Source organism: Piliocolobus tephrosceles, chromosome 16 (genome assembly GCF_002776525.5).
Source record: "Piliocolobus tephrosceles isolate RC106 chromosome 16, ASM277652v3, whole genome shotgun sequence".
NCBI lineage: Eukaryota > Metazoa > Chordata > Mammalia > Primates > Cercopithecidae > Piliocolobus > Piliocolobus tephrosceles.
Window position 1 is genome coordinate 51,865,693 of NC_045449.1, and position 11,091 is coordinate 51,876,783.

At 42.4% G+C, this 11,091-nt stretch overlaps 1 protein-coding gene across 4 annotated transcripts in view; it reads left to right on the plus strand.

The window, feature by feature from the left end:
- The window catches only part of NBR1 (NBR1 autophagy cargo receptor), a 41,531-nt gene that overhangs the window by 5,186 nt on the left and 25,254 nt on the right, over positions 1-11,091 (plus strand). For 3 of the 4 annotated variants that reach the window (XM_026448626.2, XM_026448629.2, XM_026448627.2), the window contains 5 exons: positions 1,125-1,235; positions 3,308-3,370; positions 5,052-5,070; positions 6,491-6,513; positions 10,007-10,201. In XM_026448626.2, the coding sequence (XP_026304411.1) occupies positions 1,134-1,235; positions 3,308-3,370; positions 5,052-5,070; positions 6,491-6,513; positions 10,007-10,201 (402 nt within the window). In that variant the 5' untranslated portion in view covers positions 1,125-1,133. The remainder of the gene's footprint in view (positions 1-1,124; positions 1,236-3,307; positions 3,371-5,051; positions 5,071-6,490; positions 6,514-10,006; positions 10,202-11,091) is intronic. The other variant, XM_026448628.2, reaches the window with a different exon arrangement.

Here is an 11,091-nt window from a genome sequence, read left to right on the forward strand (position 1 = left end):
AGTCCCAGCTACTTGGGAGGCTGAGCCAGGAGAATGGCGTGAACCCAGGAGGTGGAGGTTGCAGTGAGCTGAGATCTCGCCACTGCGCTCCAGCCTGGGCGACAGAGCAAGACTGTCTCAGAAATAAATAAATAAATAAATAAGGCCGGGCACGGTGGCTCAAGCCTGTAATCCCAGCACTTTGGGAGGCTGAGACGGGCGGATCACGAGGTCAGCAGTTCAAGACCATCCTGGCTAACACGGTGAAACCCCGTCTCTACTAAAAAATACAAAAACTAGCCGGGCGAGGTGGCTGGTGCCTGTAGTCCCAGCTACTCGGGAGGCTGAGGCAGGAGAATGGCGTAAACCTGGGAGGCGGAGCTTGCAGTGAGCTGAGATCCGGCCACTGCACTCCAGCCTGGGCAACAGAGCAAGACTCCGTCTCAAAAAAAAAAAAAAAACTGAAAAACAAATAAATAAAATAAAAAATCAGTAGATCATTAAAAAAACATAGTAACTTGGATGGAGGGCGTTGAATGCTACCTCTGTGTAGTTTCTTGGCTAGTGTTTTGGCCTGTAAGTTCTTAAAACTGAAAGAAAACCTAGGTTCTCAAGTTATGACAACCCTCCTTCTGCAAGAAAAATGTAGAATGTCACTCTCAAGTCATACAAGAATACAAGTTCCCTGAGGACAGAGACCTTATCTCTCTTATCCATGTTGGTATGTCCTGCTACTAGTAAGGATTTGTTTAATTAACCAGTCATCATAAAGTACCATAAAATATTTAAGGATTTTACAAATGCTAGAGGATTTCTGGGAATTTGGTCAAAATTTAAATACTTTCAGCATACTTCTGTTTCTAATGTGGAAGTTCCTGATAACTTCAAGAATAATTTTTGTGACTTAAGTACAAGTCTTTATGGCATGGTTTTAGCCTATCTTTCTTTCCTGAAACAATTACTATTTAACAGTGATGGTAAGTTCGGTAAGAGCAGGGACAGTGTTACTTTTGTCCATTGCTATGTCTCCTAAGCCCAGCCCATATTGGGTCCTCACAAGTTTTCCTGAGTGAACTTTTAATGCAACTTATAGAACCATTTCTAATGTGTTTTTCTCTCTTTCCTACCAACCTTCTCAACCCTAGCCCCACAGCATGGAACCACAGGTTACTCTAAATGTGACTTTTAAAAATGAAATTCAAAGCTTTCTGGTTTCTGATCCAGAAAATACAACTTGGGCTGATATTGAAGCTATGGTGAGTGTTACTTTATTTTGTTTCTCCTTGGTTTAAGCATGGTTATTTTTTCCAAAGGTAGCTGTTTTTAGTAGTGTTGTTTCTTAGCTGTAAAGTCTGTCATAGTTACCATTTCTGGGCCTTTTGGAAAATTGCTTTTGATAGGAGTTCAGTATTCATATAAGAGATGTGCCCCAATAAAGGGAGCCAACAAATAAGTTTCCTTTTGAACATTTTAGAAAGGGAAGGTAAAATTGTTTTTAGTGAGATAGGATTTAGAAAACCTATTAATTTTAGAAACAGTATGAGGAATGAATTGGTGTGGGCTCCACCCCAACCAGGTCCCAAGGAAATGTTCTCTTGCGTAAGTGAGGATATGACTTGTGTTTTGCACAAGGATATAACTTGTGTTTTGCAAGAACCTATCGATTGTTTTTATTGCTAGGTCAGAGGTTGAGTATCTCAAAGTTGAGCAGGAAAAACTTTCATACCTGCTTAGACAGCAGTTCATCTGTTCCGTTTTTTTGCTAAGGCTTTTCCTCCTCTTGGTTTGCCCTTTGTACTCTTCTGTTTTTGTTCAGTTTGCAGTGGTGAATGTTTTACTTCCTGTGTTGATGTGTTTCTCTACTGAAACCCTTTGGTAAAACTCTACGTTTACCTGGTTATATCTGATGGTAACTGAAAAGGGAAAGAAATGGTAGATCTTAAAAGATGATCTAAGGTAGTTGTCTGCCTTCCAGCAAATACCTGAATCCTAATAGTGACAGTGACACCCGTCGCAAAAAAAAAAAAAAAAAGATTAGATTCAGAAAGAAGTTAGATCTTGTTTGTGAAAAGATGTGAAAATCACAGTTATCTTTCTTTTCCTAGTAGTTAAATGAGCTGAGAGCTTGCCTTTTTTCTTTATTGTAAATTTTAAGTGTAAAAGTATAATACATGCCCATTTTAAGAAGAGAAACCATCTCAAGCAGTTAATAGCCCTCCACTCTCCCTCCCCTCATCTGTTACTCCCACCTCTTTTGGGTAACCAATGTTAACAGCCCTGTATGTACTTTACATTTTCCATGTTCATGCAGATAACATACTAGAATCATACTATAAACATTATTTGGCCGAGCACAGTGGCTCACGCCTGGAATCCCAGCACTTTGGGAGTCCCTGGCAGGTGGACCACTTGAGCTCAGGAGTTTGAGACCAGACTGGGCGACATGGTAAAACCCCATCTCTATCAAAAAAATACAAAAATTAGCTGGGCGTGGTAGCAGGCCCCTGTGGTCCCAGCTACTCTGGAGGCTGAGGTGGACGAATTGCTTGAGTGCTGGAGGTTGAGGCTGCGGTGAGCCAAGATCGAGCCACTGCACTCCAGTCTGAGCCACAGAGTGAGACCCGTCTCAAGAAAAAAAACCAAAAGATGCTTTTTGTTTTTTTTCCTCTTATCATGAAACTTCAGGAGGTATCCATCTATACACATAACTTATACACTGTTCTAGGGATAAACTCTGTCCTATTACAAATGTGAGATTAATGGGTCACAAAGCCTTTTATTTGGAATTTTAATAGATTCTGCCAAATGCTTTGCAGAACAATTGTAGCAGCACACAGAAATACATGACAATGTCCTGAATTTTTGACAACACTGGATGTTATGATTTTAAAAAACGTTTGCTGTTCCCTACCCCACTCCCCCCTCAAAACACACACACAGACACACACACAAACACATACACGCACAATTTGCTATTCTGATGAGATGTCATCTCATTGCTTCAATTTGCATTGTTCTGACCACCAGAAAGTTTGAAAGCCTTCTGATGTGCTTGAAATCAGGTGTTCTGATTTCCTCTTCTCTGAATTTTATGTATATTTTTACCTGGGTTGTTAATTGTATCATTAGCAGTTTTGCTGATGCTCTGGGTGTGTCGCAGATACTGACCCTTTGTTATGGGTTGTTACGGTTGTTTGTTGTTTGTCTTTTGATTTTGTGGATTTTTTTAACCGTATAAAATATTTAATATGTAATGAAATATGCCTAGCTCATCCTTTGACTTCTGCATACATTATAACCTGCCTTTAAATGTGTATTTCTTTTGTAGGTAAAAGTTTCATTTGATCTGAATACTATTCAGATAAAATACCTGGATGAGGAAAATGAAGAGGTAAAGTATATTATGGTGCTTATTGCTAGGTGTTCAGAATAGCAATCTTATTTCTCCAGTGATACGGGCTTTAATAATTCAAAATAGTGTTTATCTCATTTGTGTGGTGTTTTAAATATATTTGATAATTGAATATTCTAAGAAGACTTGCAGCATCTGAGATGGAATTGAGAAATGGAGAAGTAACATTGAAGAATATCTCAGAGATAACTTTCACTTTAAAAAAAAAAAAAAGGAAACGGGGTCTCACTATGTTGCTGAGGCCAGTCTTGAACTCCTGGACTCAAGCAGTCCTCCCACCTCAGCCTCCCAAAGTGCTGGGATTATAGGTGTGAGACACCATGCCTGGCCTGAGATAACTTTTTTTTTTTTTCCCTGAGACAGAGCCTCACTCTGTCGCCTAGGCTGGAGTGCAGTGGTGCAATCTCAGCTCTCTGTAACCTCCAGTTCCTGGGTTCAAGTGATTCTTCTGTCTCAGCCTCCCGAGTAGCTGGGATTACAGGTGTATACCACCATGCCTGGCTAATTTTTGTATTTTTAGTAGAGACGGGATTTCACCATGTTGGCCACGCTGGTCTTGATCTCCTGGGCTCAAGCCATTGGTCCATCTTGGCCTCCCAAAGTGCTGGCATTACAGTCATGAGTTACCACACCTGGCCAAGATAACTTTTAAAATTATATAGTGACCTTAAGTTCACATATAGCATAAGCTACCACTTAGTTTATAATAATACAAATATAATGACTAAGCTTTTTTTTTTTAAAGAGACAGAGTCTCACTCTGTTGCCCAGGCTGGAGTGCATTGGCATGATCATAGCTCACTGCAACCTAGAGCTCCTGGGTTCAAGGAATCCTCTCATCTCAGCCTTCTGGGTACCCAGGACATGCCTCTGCATCCGGCAAAATTTTTTAATTCTTTGGAGGGATGGGGTCTCCCTTCGTTGCCCAGGCTAATGGCTAAGCTTTATTGAGTGGTTACAGTGTGTCAGACTACTAGCAACAATACCATGTATTGAGTACATTATCATCACTATTTTACCCATGAGGAAACTGAGGCACAGAGGTGAAAATAACTTGTCCAAATGCACAAAAACTTGGAAGTAGTAAAGTAGTGGTTCAGTCCATACCCTCTGGCTGTAGAACTCAAGCTCCTAACCGTTATATTGCACTGCCTCTTAAGATATCTGAAATAAAGGAGGGCACAGTAGATAAGCAATAACATTTCTTTTTTTTTTTTTTTTGAAACGGAGTCTCGCTCTGTTGCCCAGGCTGGAGTGCAGTGGCGCTATCTTGGCTCACTTTAAGCTCCAACTCTTGGGTTCACGCCATTCTCCTGCCTCAGCCTACCGAGTAGCTGGGACTACAGGTGCCCGCCACCACGCCCAGCTAATTTTTTGTATTTTTAGTAGAGACGGGGTTTCACTGTGTTAGCCAGGATGGTCTCGATCTCCTGACCTCGTGATCTGCCCACCTTGGCCTCCCAAAGTACTGGGATCACAGGCGTGAGCCACCGTGCCCAGCCTTAAAATTTCTTAAGTATTATTCATGACTAGCAAGTGATACGGAAAAGCTGAATGCTTGGCCTGAGTTTCTGTCTGTCCTATGGGGCTGGTCCTAGTAACAGAAATGCTCGATTGATGAGACACTTACAGTTCACTGTTGTTTTTTTTCCTTTTGTAGGTATCCATCAACAGTCAAGGTGAGTCCCTGAGAGAGTCTGTTCAGCCTTATTTAAAAGCCTTAATCTGCTCATTGAGGCATTTCTATTTATACTCAAACCTTACTGCAGTATTAATTTTAGAGTTTGGAATTTAGTATACCATAAATTGACATTGCACTGATGGACATTAATTACATGGGGGATTTTATTGTATAGCAGTTTTTTATATATAGGATGATGCCTTTGAATGGACCCTAAGGACAGCTTTAACGGGAGGTTCTCAAATTTAAGATATCAGTCCTCTGAAATTAATATGCCTCCCAGTTCAATACATATAAGTATTCCCATGGTATTGCATTTGTTTTTGACTTGGTATATATGTTAATATGAACTTACAAACAAGTGGTATTCCAAAAGTTTATTTATCAGATGTTCAGAGCTTGGAGTGCATTTTCCCATAGGAACCATGTTATAGTTGAAAATTAGTTTCCCAGGATAGCCCCTAAAATCTTATTTTAATCAGGTGAAATAATAGTATTAACACTGAACTCTCTTGAGTCCTGAGCATCACAGTGCCTAAACGTGAGGGACCTGGCTTGAGATTTTGTAACTGGAAGACTCCCAGTAGTGATGAAAGAGGGATTTAAGAGGAAGAACTTATCTACAGTAGATTCTGTTTGCAAGAAGAAGGGAGTTTGTCGGCAAAAGATAGTTGCTATTCATATATAATAAGCTAAGAATTCTTTAATGTCAGGATTGGCTGTATGTTTAAAAAAATTTTATTGTATATATTGAAGGTGTGCAACATGATGTTATGAAATACATATACAGTAATGCATCACTTAATGACAGGGATATGTACTGAGAAATGCATCAATTAGGTGATTTTGTCATTATATGGACATCACAGAGTGTACTTACACAAACCTAGATGGTATAGCCTACTACACACCTAGGAGATATGGTGTAACCTATTGCTCCTAGGCTGCAAACCTACGGAGCATGTTACTGTACTGAATACTATAGACAGTTGGAACACAATGGTATTTGCATATCTAAACATAGAAAAGGTACAGTAAAAATGTGGCATTATAGTCTTATGGGATCACCATGATACATGTGGTTGACCACAATGTTACGTGGCAGTGGTTACTATAGTGAAGCAAATTAACATATCCATCATCTCATTATAGTGGCCCTGTGGTGCCCTGAGCCCTCCCCAGAAACCAGCCATAATCTACTCATTTAGCAAAAATCATGAATATAATATACGATTATTTAACTATAATATGTTCCTCATGTTGTACAGTTCATCTTTAGGATTGGCTATACTTAATCTTATAGAATCTTTGGTTCTTGAATGAATGAATGGATGTGTACAAAATAAAAATAATTAAAAAAATAGAATCTTTTGGGGTGTGTGAAGAAATATCATGTTGTATATTTTTTGTCCTTTTAGGAGAATATGAAGAAGCGCTTAAGGTAATGAATATTTAGTCTCATTTTCAAATAATGTAAAAAATATTATTATGGGTTTGTTTGTTTGTTTGTTTGAGACGAGGTTGTGCTGTGTCATCCAGGCTGGTATGCAGTGGCACAATCTGGGGTTGCTGTAACCTCCACCTCCCAGGCTTAAGTGACCCTTCCTCCTCAGCCTCCTGAGTAGCTGGAACTGCAGACACATGTCACCACGCCCGGCTAACTTTTTATATTTTTTGTAGAGACAGGGTTTTGCCATGTTTCCCAGGCTGGTCTAGAACTCTTGGGCTCAAGCAATCTGCCAGCCTTGGCCTCCCAAGTGCTGGGATTATAGGTATGAGCCACTGCGCCTGGCCCAAAATATTTATTGACTGAAACTCAAACCTGAATTCCATTAGTTATGGGCAGAGACTAATAAGTATAAACACCGTGAAACCTATTTTTAGGGAGACTGATGAGGGAGACAGTCAGCAAAAGGCAATTCATAATAAAAAGGTCCTTCTCAGTTATAGTCCCATCTCTTTACTGATCTTTGTGCTACTGTTCTAGTGTTTAAAAGTACAAATATCTTGGCCGGGCGTGGTGGCTCACGCCTGTACTCCCAGCGCTTTGGGAGACTGAGGCGGGCAGATCACCCGAGGTCAGCAGTTCAAGACCAGCCTGACCATCATGGTGAAACCCCATCTCTACTAAATACAAAAAATTAGCCAGGTGTGGTGGCGCATGCCTATAATCCCAGCTACTTGTGAGGCCAAGTCAGGAGAATCATTTGAACCTGGGAGGCAGAGGTTGCAATGAGCTGAGGTCACGCCATTGCACTCTAGCCTGGGCAACAAGAGGGAAACTCCATCTCAAAAACAAAACAAAAAACTCTCTAGAACTGTGCCTTGATGCCATTTTTGTTTTGTTTTGTTTTTTTCCTAAAGAGACTGGGTCTTGCTATGTTACCCAGGCCAGCCTTGAACTCCTGCACTCAAGTGATCCTGCTGCCTCAGCCTCCCAAGTAACTGGGACAATGGGTGTGCACCACCATGCCTGGTCTAGAACTGTGCTTTCTGGTTCACATTTTTCACCTCTTTCTCTCACTCTTTTCTCTCCTTTTTTTTTCCTTTGAGACAGTCTCTGTTGCTCAGGCTGGAATGCAGTGGCGCAATCGTGGCTCACTACAACCTCCACTTCTGGGGTTCAAGTGATTCTCATACCTCAGCTTCCCAAGTAGCTGGGATTACAGGTGTGTGCCACCACACCCAGCTAATTTATTTTGTAGTTTTTAGTAGAGACAGACTTTCGCCATGTTTGGCAGGCTGGTCTTAAAAACTCCTTACCTTAAGTGATCCGCCTGCCTCGGCCTCCCAAAGTGCTGGGATTACAGGCGTGAGCCACTGTGCCCAGTCTACCTCACTCTGTTCTTTACAGCCCATACAATCTTATGTTTAAGGCAGAGGTGACAGCCACTTTTTGGACATGGAATGCTTTGTTTTTGTTTTTAGTTTCTGATTTTTAAAAATTTGTATGTGTTTAAGGTATAAAATGTGATATTTCGAAATGTGTATACGTTTTGAAATGATTACCACAATCAAGCTAATTAACATATCCATCACCTCAGATGTAGTTACACATTGAATGGTTTTTTTCTTTTTTTTTTTGAGACAGTGTCTCGCCCTGTTGCTCAGACTGGAGTGCTGTGGTGCGATCTTGGCTGACAGCAGTCTCCGCCTCCCAGGTTCAAGTGTTCCTGCTTCAGCCTTCCTAATAGCTGGGATTACAGGCGCGCGCTACCATGCCCGGCTAATTTTTGTATTTTTAGTAGAGATGGCGTTTCACCATATTGGCCAGACTCATCTCGAACTCCTGACCTCAGGTGATCTGCTCGGCTCAGACTCCCAAAGTGCTGGGATTACAGGCATGAGCCACCATGCCTGGCCCCAAAATACTATTTTTATTGGAAAAGTAAATGCTTAATTATAGGACGTATCTTTAAGTTTCTTGAGTTTTGTTAGTCTAGAATTAACTTTTTTGGAAACCTGAGTTAAGATTCCATAAGTGATGTCTTATTTAAAAACCAATTAGACCGGGTGCAGTGGCTCACTCCTGTAATCCCAGCACTTTGGGAGGCTGAGGCAGGCAGATCACGAGGTCAAGAGGTCGAGACCATCTTGGCTAACATAGTGAAACCTCGTCTCTACTAAAAATACAAAAATTAGCTGGGTGTGGTGGCGCATGCCTATAGCCCCAGCTACTCAGGAGGCTGAGGTAGGACAATCGCTTGAACCCGGGAGATGGAGTTTGCAGTGAGCCAAGATCGCACCACCGCATTCTAGCCTGGTGACAGAGCAAGACTGTATCTCAAAAAAAAAAAAAAAAGAAACAAACAGAAAAATAGTAACCCAGTTAAGGAAAATCTTACCTAATTTGCCATCTTAAAACCTAGTTTTACGGGGTTTTTTGTTTTTGTGGAATAAAGCAACACAATACTTCTGTGGTTTTAATAACAAAATCAAGTTCATGACTGGCCTGGGTAACATATGACAAAAAATTTTTTAAATTAGCCAACAGGCATAGTGACCCAAACCTGTATGTAACCCGAGCACTTTGGGAAGCCGAGGTGGGTGGATTGCTTGAGCCCGGGAGTTCGAGACTAGCCTGGGCAACATCATGAAATTCCACCTCTAGAAAAATACAAAAATTAGCCAGGTGTGGTTGTACGCAGCTGTAGTCCCAGTTACTCAGGAGGCTAAGGTGGGAGGATAGTTTGAATTCAGGTGTCCAAGATCAGTCTGGGCAACACAATGAGACTCCTGTCTCCAACAAAAACAAAAACCTTAGCCAGGTGTGGTGGCATGCACCTGTAATCCCAGCTACTCGGGAGGCTGAGGTGGGAAGATCGCTTGAGCCCAGGAGACAGGCTGGAGTGAGCCATGCACTGCATTCTAACATGGGCGACAGAGCAAATTACCATCTCAAAAAAATAAAAATAAATTTCTAGGCCAGGTACAGTGGCTCACACCTGTAATCTCAGCACTTTGGGAGGCTGAGGTGGGTGGATCACCTGAGGTCAGTAGTTCGAGACCAGCCTAGCCAACATAGTGAAACGCCATGTCTACTAAAAATACAAAAATTAGCCGGGTATGGTGGTTGGCACCTGTATGTAATCCCAGCTACTTGGGAGGCTTAGGCAGGAGAATCGTTTGAACCCAGGAGGTGAAGGTTGCAGTGAGCCGAGACCATGCCATTACACTCCAGCCTGGGCAACAAGAGCAAAACTCTGTCTCAAAAATAAATAAGTAAATAAATAAATTTCTAGTTAACATTCTTAGCAAAGAAATAGCAAGTTGAGTGTAAACATTATATTTGTTGTTGGATTTAATAAAGCAAACACAAATCCTAGTATTTTCTAGCATAATTTACCACATTCTTCTGTTTTGATGTCTTTGAAATGTTACTTAGGAGAGGAGAATCACGTCGTATGTTTTTGTTTCATAATGTATGCTCTTAGATGGCAGTGAAACAGGGAAACCAACTGCAGATGCAAGTCCACGAAGGGCACCATGATGTTGATGAATCCCCGCCCCCAGTTGTAGGAGCAAAACGACTAGCTGCCAGGGCAGGGAAGAAGCCACTTGCACATTACTCTTCACTGGTGAGAGTCTTGGGATCAGACATGAAGACCCCAGAGGATCCTGCAGTGCAGGTATGAAGGGTATGGCCCGGTCTATCCAATATCTTTTTTTTTAAATAAAGCTGAATAGGTTTCTTTATTTTACTTTTTTATTATACTTTTTTTTTTTGAGACGGAGTCTCACTGTCTCACCCAGGCTGAAGTACAGTGGCGCGATCTTGGCTCACTGTAAGCTCTGCTGCCTCCCGGGTTCATGCCATTCTCCTGCCTCAGCCTCCTGAGAATCTGGGACTACAGGCGCCCACCACCATGCCCAGCTAATTTTTTGTATTTTTAGTAGAAACGGGGTTTCACCATGTTCGCCAGGATGGTCTCGATCTCCTGACCTCATGGTCTGCCAGCCTCGGCCTCCCAAAGTGCTGGGATTACAGGCGTGAACCACCGCACCTGGCCCTTTTTATTATACTTTAAGTTCTGAGATACATGTGCAGAATGTGCAGGTTTGTTACATAGGTATACACGAGCCATGGTGGTTTGCTGCACCCATCAACCCATCATCTACCTTAGGTATTTCTCCTAATGCTATCCCTCCCCTACCATCCCACCCTCCGACAGGCCCCATGTGATGTTCCTCTCCCTGTGTCCATGTGTTTGTTTGGACAAACGGAGGCAAGATGGCGCAGTTCCGGGTTCCTCACCGTCAACTTTCCCGCGCCGGGAAAGACACGGGTAGACTGCGCAGGCGCAACCCGACCTCCAGCGGAGAATAACCGGAACCCGCCTAGCCACGCCTACCGCCCCGCCCCCGACCCGCCTATGTCCCGCCCACTGCCCGCCCACTTCCGGGCCGAGGACATAAAAGCCGCTCCCGGCGGGCGCGCGAAGTGAAGTTCTTCGGCCCTTCCTTCTACACGGGACCCAGGAACCTCGTCCGAGAACGCCGGAGCGAACTTCCTCGGCCC